The sequence below is a fragment of the Mauremys mutica genome, chromosome 1 (assembly GCF_020497125.1).
Source record: "Mauremys mutica isolate MM-2020 ecotype Southern chromosome 1, ASM2049712v1, whole genome shotgun sequence".
Classification (NCBI taxonomy): domain Eukaryota; kingdom Metazoa; phylum Chordata; order Testudines; family Geoemydidae; genus Mauremys; species Mauremys mutica.
In genome coordinates, this window is record NC_059072.1 from 354,712,272 (window position 1) to 354,727,244 (window position 14,973).

Genomic DNA, 14,973 nt, shown 5'->3' on the forward strand with positions numbered 1-14,973 from the left:
GAACTACATTTCCCGTGGGGCACCGCGAGAGGGGCCGTACAGGGACGGGCACGCCGCAGCGCCGGCCGGAGGCGGTGGCGAGCGGGCGGGGCGCGGGGCCAGGAGCGCGCGTGCCGGGGTGGTGGCGCTAGCCCTGGGTGGGCGTGGCCTGGAACGCTGCTGCGGCGGCGGCCGTTGGGCCGGGGCGGGGCCGGCGAAGGGGCGGGGCTGCGGCTGGTGGTGTTGTTGATAGTGCTCGGCTCGCGGAGTACGCAGCGGAGGGACCGTTACTCTGAGGCGACGCAGCCTGGCGGCGGGAGGGCGCCTGAGGGGGGTCTGTCCCCGCGTCCGCACAACTCCCCTCCCCCCCTCCGCAGTGCCCGCCGCGTGAGCCCGGCTCGCGCCGGGGTCCCTCTCCCGAGGCGGGGACGCCCCCTGCGCCGTCGCCCCTTGTCCCTGGCTGAGGCACCGAGCAGCGACCCCCGCCCGGGCGATGCCCTTGGCCGTGCTGGGCGCCGGCAGGTGATTTCCCCAGCGTCCGCCGCTCGTGCGACCCGCCCGCCGCCGCCGCCATGGGGGACGGGGACGTCAACTCCAACCTGCTCATCGCCCGCAGCACCGGGGACGCGCAGCTGGACAAGGCGGTCGGGCAATGGCTCAGCTGGGACAAGGTGGGTACCCGCCCCGCCGGCCTGCGGGTGGCTGCGAGCGTGTGCCCTGCCCGGGAGCGGCCGGAGCCGAGCCGCTGGCTGTGCGTGTCTGGGCGCTGCCGCCTGCCTGCCTGTGCGTGTCTGGGAGCGGGGGGGGGCGGTTCATGCCTGAGGGCAGGACCAGATCATCTCGTCTGACCCCCCTGTAAATCAGAAGCCACCGAGCCCACCCGTTAGCCCCGCACTAAACCCGCCGCCCGGAATTAGACCCAAGCAGGGCAGCCCGCAGGGGTAGCGGGCGTGTCTGCCTGCGGGAGTGACTGGACTGCGCAAAAGGGCATCCTGCGGGGTTCTCGGGGCCCTGGCAGTATTGGCCCAGAGCTCGCCCATGGCAGGCTGCATTCCCCCACCCTCTGCAGGTTTTATCCCACCAAGGTGCGCTTTGCAGTTCCTTAAACAGGGTGTTTGAGTCACCACTAGACACTGCTGTCTTAAGACGTTTAAAAAACAAACAAACATGCCCCCTTTGTGCGTGTGTGTGTGTGTGGGGGGGGTGGTGGTGGTGTGTCTTTGTTCCCTCTGAGGACACATTCATTTGGCGTTAGTTGGCTTTGCCCTTGGTAATGCGTTTATCTTCCTCGTCATCTCTCTTGTTTTTTTGTCAATAAGTGTCAATCTGGTCTCATGACATCACATTCCAGTTCTCCTCCTTTGCCCAGTAACTGATGCTCCTTTTATGAGGTTGTCCGACTGCTCAGGCGGTGATGGGCTGAGCTCTCATGCAACAAGGGAGAAGGGTGAGAGCAATCGTTGGAAAAATATATGTGGGGAGGAATGTGGCATGTGAAGATCCTGGAATCCCAGATGGGAGTAAACGCTGTGTTGCCTTGTAATCTGTTTAGCACATAATGCAGCCTATAAGAAGGTATAAAGGGGGAGATGCATTGATTGGCAGATAAATTACTGAATGCATTGCTTTATGTGGAGAAGCAAACACTTCAGTGGTTTCTCTTTTCAAATAAATCCCCAGAGAGAATTAATGTGGCCCTAATATAGAAGAGCAACATAAGAAACCCTTTGTGGTGCTTTGACAGGTTCTGAGGGGGGCGTTCAATATGAAAAAGGCAAAAAAATTAAATGGGCAAACATATTTTTAATGCAATGTGTAACTAACCTAAAGGAATACACTACTGTAGAATATTGTGTTGTAAATACTAAAAAGGATTAGGGGTCCGTATAAATAGGGATAGCATTTACACTTTCTGTCTAGCCTTAAAAACAAACAAACAAAAAAAAAAAAGCTATAATACTTCATGGCACAAGCTCACCACCAGCTGGGGTCAGTGAGCCAGAGTATCCAATGGTATTACATAATTAGATGCATTATGGTGTTGGAATGCTTTCATCTGAAGTGCTGAGTATTAGCTGTTGTCCCTGATAACAAACTAGATGGCTTATTAATTTGTTTTGATATGAGAATTCCATTGTTAGGCTTGATCCTGCAAAGACCTGTCTCCCGCTGAAGCCAAAATTGCTTACATGTGATAAGCTTTTGCAGGATTTGGCTCATTTTAGGATATCAAAGCTCTTATAAATTTCATTGATTGTTAGAACTCTTTGTAAAGAGAATATTTTGGCTAGTACTGAATGCAGTCACCTGAAACCTAGCAACTGCTTAATAACACATGCATAGCTGCTTAGGACAGGAAGTGAAGAATACGTTGTATTGACATTAAAGGAGTTTAAAAACAATGGGAACATGGATAATTACTGGGATAAAGTATATTTTCACTGAATTATGTGAGGCCATGGTGACTTTGTATTTGTCTTGACTTTCTGAATCTGGAAAACTAATGTGTAAACATAGACATATGTCATTTCTTCCACATTAAACATAGAGATTGGAGTTCTGGCATGCTATTTTAAAAATAGAACGAGGCACCAAAAGGCCTGCACAACTATACCAGTTTTCACAAAACACTAACATTTAATTCTAGGATGTAGTCCTAGGAGGCTAGGACTCTTCAGCTTGGAAAAGAGAAGACTAAGGGGGGACATGATAGAGGTATATAAAATCATGAGTGATGTTGAGAAAGTGGATAAGGAAACGTTATTTACTTATTCCCATAATACAAGAACTAGGGGTCACCAAATGAAATTAATAGGCAGCAGGTTTAAAACAAATAAAAGGAAGTTCTTTTTCACGCAGCGCACAGTCAACATATGGAACTCCTTACCTGAGGAGGACGTGAAGGCTAGGACTATAACCAGGGGTGAGCTGCAGGGGGTTCGCACGGGTTCGTGCGAACCCGTTGTTAAATTTAGCAGCCATTTTAGAACCGCTTGTTAAGGGCTGCTAAATTTAACAAAAGTTCCCGCCCACTCCTCTCCTGCTCCGCCCCCTTCTCCTCCCCCTCCCCTGCTTCCCGCGAATCAGATGTTCGCGGGAAGCCTGAACAAGCAGCATGGAGGCAGCCAGCAGGTAAGCTGGGGCGCGGAGGGGGAGGGGAGGTGCGGCTGGCTCAGCAGCTCCCGGTCCCAGACCGGGGCTCCCTCCAGCCCAGCGCCGGCCCGGGGAGTCGGGCCCCGCGGCTGCCGCCGAGCGGCCGGGCCCCGGTGCCGGCCCGGGGAGTCGGGGCCGGGCCGAGGGGCCGGGAGTCGGGCCCCGGCGCGCCGGGAGTCGGGCCCCGGCGCGTCGGGGCCCCGGCCCGGGCCCGGGGCGTCGGGGGCCCCGGCCCGGGGAGTCGGGGCCCGGCACCGGTCGTGGTCCTGGCAGAGTGGACCCGGTCCCCAGGCAGTGTGGTAAGGGGGCAGAGAGGGGGTGGGTTGTGGGGGGGGTGGATAGGGGTCAGGGCAGTCAGAGGGCAGGAAACAGGGGGATTGAATGGGGGCAAGGGTCCCGGGGAGCAGTCAGGAAAGAGCAGGGTTGGATGAGGTGGTGGGGGCACTCAGGGAGAGAGAGAAGGGGTAGTTGTATGGGGTAGGGGTTCTGGGGGGCCATTGAGAATGAGAGGAGGGGTTGGGTGGGGCGGCAAGGGGCAGTCAGGGGACAGGGAAGGGGGGGATGGGTCAGGGGTCTCGGAGTGTGTGTGTTAAGGAACATGAGGGGTTGGATGGGGCACGATCCCCCCCCCACGGAGGGGGGGAAGGAGGGAACCCGTTGTTAAAAATTGGGAGGGAGGAGGGAACCCGTTGTTAAAAATTTGGCAGCTCATCACTGACTATAACAATGTTTAAAAGAGAACTAGATAAATTCATGGTGGTTAAGTCCATAAATGGCTATTAGCTAAGATGGGTAAGGAATGGTGTCCCTAGCCTCTGTTTGTCAGAGGATGGAGATAGATGGCAGGAGAGAGATCACTTGATCATTGCCTGTTAGGTTCACTCCCTCTGGGGCACCTGGCATTGGCCACTGTCGGAAAACAGATACTGGGCTAGATAGACCTTTGGTCTGACCCAGTACGGCCATTCTTATGTTCTTATGTTATGTTCTTATGTAGTCAGGATCCAATATTGTGGATTATCTGGCTAATAATTTTTCATGTAAAGATTAATCAATTCTAAAACCAAAAGGGACCATTGTGGTTATGTAATCTGACCTCCTGTATAACACAGGGCATAGAACTTCCACGAAGTAATTCCTAGGTACATTGTCAGGTTGAAAATTGTTTGTTTGCTTTTTAAAAAACTTCCTGACCTGTGTTACTAAACACCTAAGATTAATAATCAATTTTTAAAACATCTAATTCACAAAGTTTACAGTTTTAATTATAGACAATGGGAATAAAGTGTCAATCACTTTGTTTACACTTGCTTTTAAGTCAGTTTCACTTTGTGCTAGTGCCTGATTTCCAGAACTGCAGCCTGAAGTGCAACATCTTCAACTCCAGACACCAGGCCTTATTCAGCAAACACATTCATTCAATGAGATATTTGAACAAAGCATGAAGGTAAAATTAGCAGGATTTCTAGTTTTCCCCCCCCCCCTGAAATGATGCTGGATAGAAGAACATTAAAAACAGGTTTCTTAAACACTAAATTTTAATAAGAGCTGCAAAAGCAAAACATGTGTAGTATGACATCTTTATCAAAATGAATATAATGAATTAGATTTTTGTAATTAATCAGAATCTTTATATGTATGGTCTTTTGTGTTGTTTGTTTTGATTTTAAACTCCTTAATTATGATAACTTTCCTTTGGCCAAATGCCAAAGACAAAGCAAGTGCCTTGAACATACATGATTAATTTATTTCTGCGACGCTTTCATCCCATAGCATTGCCATTGTAAACAGATACTACTTGTCTCCATTTTAAAACCAGTTTCTTGGAGCCTAATTAATACACAACCCTCAGCCTTTTGTACTGTTATCATTTTAGGTTTTAATGTACCTGCAACTGCCTGTGGCTAACAGAAACACCCACTTTAGCCATTCATCTGCAGTGCCCAAGAGGAACAATAGGAAACCATTTGACTCCAGGCTAAATAGCACTAGCTTGCAAATGTCTTTTCCTTTTTCCTCTCAGATTAAGAGCTGTAGGATGCTTTCCAAAGAATAACATAAGTAGGCGTTTGTACAAAGGAAACTTTCACTAATCTAAATTTTGTTTCCATCACGGTTTTTCCATTTGTTTCCTTTTCTGCTGATTTACTTTTTCTTAATTTCCTCTATTGTCAGTTTTTTGTTGTTGTTGATCCCTGTCTCATTTTTCTATGCTGAGAAATTAGCTCTTTCAAGTTTACAAGATACAACAGCATCCTGTTTCTCCTCCCTCCTCCCCCCCCCCCCCCCCGGTCGTCAGTCCTCCTCATCTGTAGACCACATACTTGACCAAATGAAACACTAGCTTATTCTGCTATGAGCATTTCCCCCTCTCCTTGGTCCCATTTTTCATGTCTGAATTCTTTTTATTTTCCCTTTGCTCTCCCAAGATTGAGTTTGGGCATGTACAGACTTCTCAGAAAGGGGTCCCAGGACAAGGTATTTTTAGCAGAACATCTCCCACATGGAGCTCACTGTAGGGTCCCAACCTCAATTGTGAGTAGGTGGACTCTGTTTTCATTAGATGACTTTATATAGTGCCGGACTATGCTTCTCGAGTGGCATGAAAACAAGATTATTTCATTAAAGATCTGATATCTTTTTATAAGGCCCTTGTCAACATAGTGTCTGAGAACCTGTTGTGGAGAGCAATGCAGAAGGCATTTAATATGAACTTGGAGGATCAAATACTGGTTTCACACCTGAGGAATTTTCCAGGGCAACAGTACATCTAGTTAAGGTTTGGAGCAACTAAATAAAAAATGAGCCTAAAGGGAGGGATTTATATCTCTGTCTGGAAAGATGTAGTAATGTGCATAATGAGGGGGTATCTGTCTGAGAGGTAAGTTCTCAATCAACATTTTAAAAATAAATTCTTATGCTCCTATTGGCCAGCTGCAGGTTTGTTGCTAGTTAGCTCCTGCAGAGCCTACACTCTAATGCAGAGGTGGGCAAAATTATGGCCAGGGAGCCGCATCCGGCCCTTCAGGCATTTTAATCCGGCCCTCAAGATCAAGCTGGGGAGCAGGGTCTGGGGCTTGCCCTGCTCCAGCCGGGGAGTGGGTTTGGGGGCTTGCCCTGCTCCACGCATGCTAGGGCTCCTTGCAGCTCCTGGAAGCAGCAGCACATCCCCCCTCCACTTACTACGTGTAAGGACAGCCAGGGGGCTCCGCACACTGCCTCCATTGGCCGGCAACCATGGCCAATGGGCGCTGCAGGGGCAGTGCCTGCAGACAGTACAGCATGCAGAGCCGCCTGGCTGCGCCTCCGCATAGGAGTTGGAGAAGGACATACCTCAAGCAGCTCCCAGAAGCTGCGGCAAGTGATGCCCGGAGCCTGCACCCCTGATCCCCTCCTGCATCCCAAGCCCCAGCCCTGATCCCTCTCCAGCCCTCCTGCACCCTCATCCCTAGCCCCATTCCAGAACCCACACCCCCAGCCAATGCTTTCACCCCTCCTGCCCCCAACCCCTAATTGCGTGCGCATTCATGGCCTGCCATACGATTTTCATACCCAGATGTGGCCCTCGGGCCAAAAAGTTTGCCCACCCCTGCTCTAATGGATGTCTGATTTCTTGATCAAGCTCAGTGGAGGAGTCCTAACTTTATCAGTGTTGACTATATGTGATATTAAGTTCTGGGGTTGGGTAAGTGGAGAGTCTTCATAATGGGATTATTAATATTGCTCTTTTCCCGAGAAGATTATTATAAAGTTGAAGGACAAAAGTGAAAATCGTAGCCATAACTCACTGCAGGTGGATTTTGGGGATAGCAAAAGTATCTCAAAGTGCAAATAAGGCCATAGGGAACTAGCAGCTCAACTAAATAAGAGGCTGTATGGTAAGGCAATACTTTGGTATTAGTTTCTTAAAACTGAACCTAAGATGTACTGGCAACCAATCTTCAAAAAATTAAAACCACTACACTGTTAATATTTGTTAGTGAAGAATCCTTGGTGCTATGTTAAGCCAGACTTGTGGAGAGGTTTGAAAAATGCATTACTATGGTCTATTGCATACTGGAGTGTACAAGTCTAGAGATGTCTGCCATGTCAACTTAGGCAAATGTGTTGATGCTTTGAATTATTTCTGAGGTAAAGAGGACAAATGTCAGATGATATGTAACAGAGTCCATAAAGATCCCTGGTTAAAAGAACTGCTGTTCTGTGTAGATTCAGGTGATGTAGTGAACTAAAATTGATGTTGAGAACTAAATAGCCAGGGCCGGCTCTAGACCCCAGCGCGCCAAGCAGGCGCGTGGGGCGGCCCTTTCCCGGGGGGGGGCGGCATTTGGCTTCGGCGGACCTTCCGCAGGCATGCCTGCGGGAGGTCCACCGGAGCCTGGGACGAGTGGACCTGCCGCAGTCATGCCCGCGGCGGGTGCCGTGGTCCCGCGGCTCTGGTTGAGCTCCCGCAGGCATGCCTGCGGCAGCTCAAGCGGAGCCGCGGGACCACGGCACCCGCCGCGGGACCGGGGAAGGGCGGCGCAGCGCGCCGCGCTGCTTGGGGCGGCCTAATTTATAGAGCCGCCCCTGTAAATAGCACTTCATCTCTGAGGACATCTTGTAACAGAAATAGAAAAGGTCTATAAAGATCTTGTGTACAAGGAGAAACTAAAAAGAGTAGAATGATTTAGCTTAAACAGAATAAGGAAGAAATGGATGTATCAAACTGCCTAGAGTAATTTGAAGTAAATGTAGGAGTTGGGATACACAGTTTAAAAGTCGATCAAAACTAAAATATGCTTTCTAACAGGTGAAAATACTAGAAAAAGCCAAACATTTTAAATATCTTATTTGCTTTTAAGTCTTCATGCAACTTCCTTTTTCATTTCCTTCAGCTCTTTGATTTTATTGATTTGCACTGAATTTCATTGTTAATTTCACTTTCAGGTTCTCAATACAGCAATGTTTAGGTTTTGCTGAGATCCTAAGAATCTCTCTGGTAAAAGATTCATTGTTCTGTAACAGTACCTGTCTGACAAACTCACTACACCCAACATATTGCTCTCATAGTATTTATCCAAAGAAGGTAAAGTGTGAGGCATCTAATAAAAGTTTGTCATACTGATTCTCATATTCATTGCATGATGTAGGTACATGGGATATTTGAGTTGTGTATATGTACTCAAAAAAGCTTTAAAACCTGCAAACAGGTTTTGCCAGACAAATGGATGTAGATTCATCTATGGGCCTTGATTCATATGTAGATTAAGCATTGGAAGCTCTGTTCTGTATATGGTGTTAACAGGAGGATGTGAAAACAGCTTAAAGTCAGCACACCAGGAACGGAATCACTGGGGGTCATCCTGACCATGGGGACAAAAACAATGAGTTTTGGGAAATGCATGAAGTCACTTTGTTTTCTTTCGCTGAGGAAGCAAAAAGAACAGTACTTTTTGCATTCATGAGATAAGCTGTTTTAAACAAAACTTTAATAGGCTAAAAACCTCACTTTAGATCTTGTATTATTGTGCAGGTGCAAATGCTAGTAAATTGAGATAATTAATAATGAATAAACAAGTCTTTGGATTTTTTTCTACAATAGAATGTAAAAATCAAGAACGTGGTATAAGTGGTACTATCAGGGTGATAATGCTTTTAAACTATATGTTAGAGATGAATTAGTTGTGTCACAGAACATTCTAAATTCTGTGTTGCTCAGGAACATTTATAAAATACTTTCCATACTATAGTACTATTGGATTTTTAGGGGCTGATCCTGCTTCCATTTGAAAACATTAATAAAACATCCACTGACCTGCAATAATTGCAGGAATTGGCACTACCTTCATAGCAGGAATTTTAAGTTTTGTATAGGCTGGTGGCCATGGATTTGTGTACTCTGCAATTCTGTGGCTGTGGAATTTATTGTGGAATTGTGTTCCAGAATGAATGTGTGTTTTTCTTTTTTTTTATTTAAAAAACAAAAAGCTTCTAGTCCTTATGGATGGGAAGAAAACATAAATGGGAACAGTGTATCTAGTGCAGTGTTTGCAGAAAGATAGGAACAATAGTTCTGAGGTGTGAACTGTCCTATTATCTCAATTAGTGTTTGTTTTGAAACCTAATTATGGCAGTTAAAAATGCAACTTTCACTGCTGATCATGTTGACATCACTCACTTTCTCAGGTGCCAAAAGTCCCAACTGTCTCCTCTGCTGCCAAAACTTCCAGGTTTCCCCTGATTTTTATACTTCATCTATTTGTCTTCAGTACAGATTGTGCAGCACACTGAAAATTAAAAAAAATGGAGTAGCAGAAAACTGAATTCAACTGAAGCTATATTCTGATTGTACTAATCAATTTGATATTCAGTAAAATCTTAATTTGTTAATCTAGTTGAAGATGTCACAGAATTTCCAACCCTGGAATGTCTCAGGGTTCTGTGGTTTTGCCATGGAATATGTGACTCTGCTTGGGGAGTTTCATAAGTGGGCACTCAAACCTGATGTGTGTCAGGAGGGAGAAGGAATCTATACATCTACTGTCAATTCTAGAGTAACACTTCAGAATTAGTTCCACAATACCTACAATGTAAGTGTCATAAACAGATAGTTAAGGGTTAAGGTCTCTTTTACCTGTAAAGGGTTAACATGCAGTACCTGATGACCACCTGACCAGAGGACCAATCAGAGACAAGATAATTTCAAATCTCTGTGGAGGGAAGCCTTTGTCTGTGTTCTTTGTTAGAGCTCTCTTTGGATCTAAGAGAGGCCAGTCATGTCTCCAAGTTCTCCTGGAGTAGTTTCTACTATTTAATAGTGAGTATTAATTAGAAAGGCGGATTAGTCTTTTGAGTTGCTTTCTATATTTGCAATTGTGTGGTTGCTGAAGGAATTCTTTATTCCTGTTTGCTGTTATTGCTTTTACTGAGAAAGAAAGGAGGGGGGATTCTCTCCAGAGATTGATAAGTTTAGACCCTGTATTTTTGCATCTTGGTTACAGAGACAGTTACTTTCTTTTTAGTCTTTAATAAATCTTTTCTATAAAGGACTTGGTTGATCTTCCCTTGGGTGGATTCTCAGGGAAAGGGGAGGGGGAGGTATCCCTCTGTAGTTAAATCCCGGTATCTCTCCTAGGAAAAGGGAGGGGGGAGGAAGCAGGGGGGAATGGTTTATTTCTCCTGGGTGTAAGAACTCCATGGATTTGGGGCTCTTGGGATCCCCTAGGATTTTGGGGAAGGACTGTGTCCCAATCCACGTACCTGATTGGGTGGTGGCAGCTTTTATCAGATCTAAACTAGGATTTAAGTTTAGATAAATTCATGCAGGTCCCCATATTGGAACCCAACAGCTCTAAGTGGGGGTGAGACCTATGACAGTAAGCAAAAGTAATTTTGTATTGAAGAATGAAAACAGTAAGTCTGCTCCTCCTGATCATTAGTCTTAGTGGAATAGTGCTTCAGAATGTCAGTATAGAACAGTATGTTTTCTGCAAATGTTCTAACTTCCCTGGACAATCTGGATGTGTAGAGGGTACAAAGGATTTAATAGCTTCCTACTAGAGAACACTTTCAGGTAAAGGATATTTTTCTTTTTGTAATACACCTCTACCTCGATATAACGCTGTCCTCGGGAGCCAAAAAATCTTTCTGTGTTATAGGTGAAACCACGTTATATCGAACTTGCTTTGATCCGCTGAAGTGCGCAGTCCTGCCTCTCCCACCCCCCCACCACCCCCGAGCGCTGCTTTACTGCGTTGTATCCAAATTCGTGTTAGATCGGGTCATGTTAGATCCGGGTACAGGTGTACCTTCTTCAAATCCAGGGATAAGGTTGTATTCTGTCAATGATCCTCCTGCCCATGTGTTTTTTTTTTTCCCCCCATTTCATCTGCTAATTCATTCTCCTGTGCTCTTCTGTTTACAACAGACCTGAAATTAATGGTCTGTGGAAAGGAAACTTCTGCAGGCTTTTTTATATTGTCAAGTAGCAAGCTTGATGAAGGTGCAAAATGCTTCTCTTTCTGGAGTTGATGTTGGAAGATTTTTCTGAGCATCCTTAGCAGAGTCTACTTGAAATGAGATATTAAAAACACTATTGCTTAGTCAGTGAGGTGGAATAATAGGCCAGAATCATGAATTTGCAGACCTCAGGGAGAGACTCTGATGAAATTTGCAAAGGATCCCGATGTCAGTAGACCTGAAAATTGTTTTAGAATCTACAAAGTTTTACCCCTTTCAACGGTGGTTGAATTATTTTCTTTGCTTTTACTCTTAGAATACCTGCTCTTGTAACAACTTTTTTGTCTTTTTTAGTATTAAATCTTTGTCAGTGTCTGATAAGACCAGTAATGTCATTTGAACTAGAAAGTGCCATGCAAGCTGAATTGAATTTAAAATTCAATTCAAATTAGGTTTAGTTAAAATGGGTTTAAGACACCTTATCTGTCTTGTCCAGTTAAAAAAACCTCTCAAATCTGGTTTATAAAACAATTTGCGACGACATCCTTCTCTTTATTTATTTATTTTTTTAAATTGTTTTTATTTTAAAGTTAAGCTACTTCAGTGCAGCAGTGAAAGCAAACGATTCTAGGACAGGTTTCAGAGTAGCAGCCGTGTTAGTCTGTATCCGCAAAAAGAACAGGAGTACTTGTGGCACCTTAGAGACTAACAAATTTATTTTAGCATGAGCTTTCGTGAGCTACAGCTCACTTCTTCGGATGCATAGAATGGAACACACAGACAGGAGATATTTATACATACAGAGAACATGAAAAGGTGGAAGTATGCATACCAACAGGAAGAGTCTAATCAATTGAGATGAGCTATCATCAGCAGGAGAAAAAATAAAACCTTTTGAAGTGATAATTAAGATGACCCATAGAAGGTGTGAGGAGAACTTAACATAGGGAAATAGAGTCAATTAGTGTAATGACCCAACCATTCCCAGTCTCTGTTTAAGCCTGAGTTAATTGTATCTAATTTGCATATTAATTTGAGTTCAGCAGTCTCTCTTTGGAGTCTGTTTTTGAAGTTTTTTTTTTGTTTTGTTGCAAAATTGCCACCTTCAAGTCTGTCACTGAGTGGTTAGAGAGGTTGAAGTGTTCTCCCACTGGTTTTTGAATGTTATGATTCCTGATGTCAGATTTGTGTCCATTTATTCTTTTGCTTAGAGACTGTCCGGTTTGGCCAATGTACATGGCAGAGGGGCATTGCTGGCACATGATGGCATATATCATGTTGGTAGATGTGCAGGTGAACGAGCCCTTGATGGTGTGGCTGATGTGATTAGGTCCTATGATGGTGTCACTTGAGTAAATATGTGGACAGAGCCAGCTCTGGGGCCTTTAAGGATGCTAGAGCGTCCTGGAGCATCTGTTTTATAAAACAAGGAAAACTATAGCAGTTGCTCCTCAATTATTTTTATATCAAAACAGCCTAGGTTTTTTCACCTTAAAGGGTTTCAGTAAAGCCTCCTGTCATAGTAATTCTGGCAGCTGCCAAGAGGAGGCATGTAAGTCTACATCTGTATTTGATTTATTTTAACTATTCTCTTCTGACCCTTCTGTTTTATATTAATCGAATTTGGTCTGAATTCATGCCTGTGTCTGTTTCTACAGTGCTTGTTTTCTGTAGCCTGAAGAGCATGATTCTAAGTAGCAACATCCTCTATGCTTTTGGTTAGTTCAGTAAAAGGTATTGTCTAAATTAAAAATACAGTTGTGTGTGTATATTTTTTTGAATATCGTGTACAGTACAGTTTTGAGTGTTGGGATGGTGCCAAACTGGTGTGACCCAGCTGAATGAACGATGAGAACATGGCTTGACATGACTGAACTGTGAGAGAGGATTCTGGGTGAAGACTCCTTTTCTTAGCTTCAGGCAGATGCCAGAAGTGAAACTGACTGGCTCCATGCTATGTGTATGATCAGTATTGATCTTTGCGTTAGCAAATGTGTCCACTTGAAAGCAAACAACACGTGTAGAACATCTTGAGTGGAGCATGGGCTGACTGGGGTATCTCGACCCTGTAGAACGACATCATGCAAGGGCTGAAGTGAATGATTCATCACGGAGTGAATGTGGGGTAATGTTCAGTTGGCACCACTCTGCAGTCTCCTCCTAAAGTATTAGGTAAAAATTAATAACCACATTCCCATTGGGCATGCTTTTAAGACGTGAATCCTTTTGAGGAAAAAGTATAAAAATCAAACAAATTAAATTCTTTTGGGGATTCCTTAATTGACGCTTGAAGGAGCTGCTAGACAGAGTAGCCAAAACTCTGCTCCATGGGCTTGAGTAGGATTGTGACCAGAGGGGTTTCCAGGCAGCCAAGGCCTTGCCTCGAGGGAATCCGAGACAGACCAGAGGGCTGAGGAGACCAGACCTGGAGAGAAGAAGCCGTCCACAGAGTTGGTGACCACCTTCTCTGCAAAGCAGGGACTGCATGAAGCTAGCGCAGGGCCTGTTTGTGTATGGTTGTGAAAGAGAGGCTCGCTAAGAGGAATGTATAGCTCTTAACGTATAGTTCTTAATGTCTAACATAGGAGTTATGTGCATAATGTAACCCTTTACCACTTGTGAATTCCTTTTCAATAAACTGCTGTGCATGCAAGATAATTATTGTGGATCACTGGTATCTCAGTAATCTGCTCCAATGGGAGCCATTAAAGATCCATTTCAGGGGTAGTAGTGCCCCCTGGTGCCAACACTGAGCACAAGGAATTAAACATGGCTAACCAGATTTTGAAAAGTTCCAATCCCAGGCCAAAATTTTATAGCAGTCAGAGATCCCTGAAAAAGATTCAGGGCTAGTCAACAGTGGGAACTTAAATAGGCATAGCTACATCTCTCCAGGATGTGAAAAATCCACACCCTTAAGAGACATAGCTACACTGACCTATTCCTCGATGTAGACAGTTTTAATTCAATGGAAGAATTCTTCTGTTGACCTAGCTACTACACCGCTACCTGCATATAATGCCACCCGATATAACACGAATTCCGATATAACATGGTAAAGCAGCATTCCGGGGAGGGATGGAGCTGCGTGCTCCGGCGGAGCAAAGCAAGTTCAATATAACACGGTTAGATTTTTTTTTGGCTCCGGAGGACAGTATTATATCGAGGTGGAGGTGTACCTCTTGGCATAAGTAATCCACCTCCCCCAACTGGAGAACCTCTCTCATTGGCATAGATAGTGTCTGTGCTGACACACCACAGCAGCATAGCTGCAGCTGGACCACTGTAGCAGTTTAAGTGTAGACAAGTCCTTAGAGTTAAAATGTTGCCAGCTGTGCTGGCATAACGGTGTAATGGTTTTTAGCTTCAAGGTATGTGTAATGTTGACCATAAAATCACAGCTTTAATTGCATTTGAATAAATTGATTTAGATGACTCACTAATGTAACAAATCTTTCAATTTTTAAACCACAATACGCTGGTCTAGTGGATGGGAGAAAGCAGTAGATGTGATATATCATGGTTTTAATAGGCTTTTGATACATTCCTACATGACATTCTCATAAGCAATCTGGGGAAATGTGATCTAGATGAAATTACTATAAGGTGGGCACATAACTCTTTGAAGAATCATATTCAGAGTAGTTATTAATAGGACTTACCTACTGGGCTTCCCTGGGGGTCTGTCCTGGGTCTGGTACTGGTCAGTATTTTCATTAATGACTTGAATAATGGAGCGGAGATTATGGTTATAACTGTTGCAAATGACACTAAGCTCTGAGGAGCTGCATTTTGAAGGACAGGATGAGAATTCAAAATGACCTTGACAAATTAGAGAATTGGTCTGAAATCAACAAGATGAAATTCAATAAAGACAAGCGCAAAGCACTATACATAAGA

At 44.9% G+C, this 14,973-nt stretch overlaps 1 protein-coding gene across 3 annotated transcripts in view; it reads left to right on the forward strand.

The window, feature by feature from the left end:
- The first annotated feature begins 219 nt into the window (after positions 1 to 219).
- Positions 220 to 14,973, forward strand: part of PGM2L1 (phosphoglucomutase 2 like 1) — a 78,893-nt gene continuing 64,139 nt past the window's right edge. For all 3 annotated transcript variants that reach the window (XM_045022682.1, XR_006580802.1, XR_006580800.1), the window contains exon 1: positions 220 to 650. In XM_045022682.1, coding sequence (XP_044878617.1) covers positions 552 to 650 — 99 coding nt within the window. In that variant the 5' untranslated portion in view covers positions 220 to 551. The remainder of the gene's footprint in view (positions 651 to 14,973) is intronic.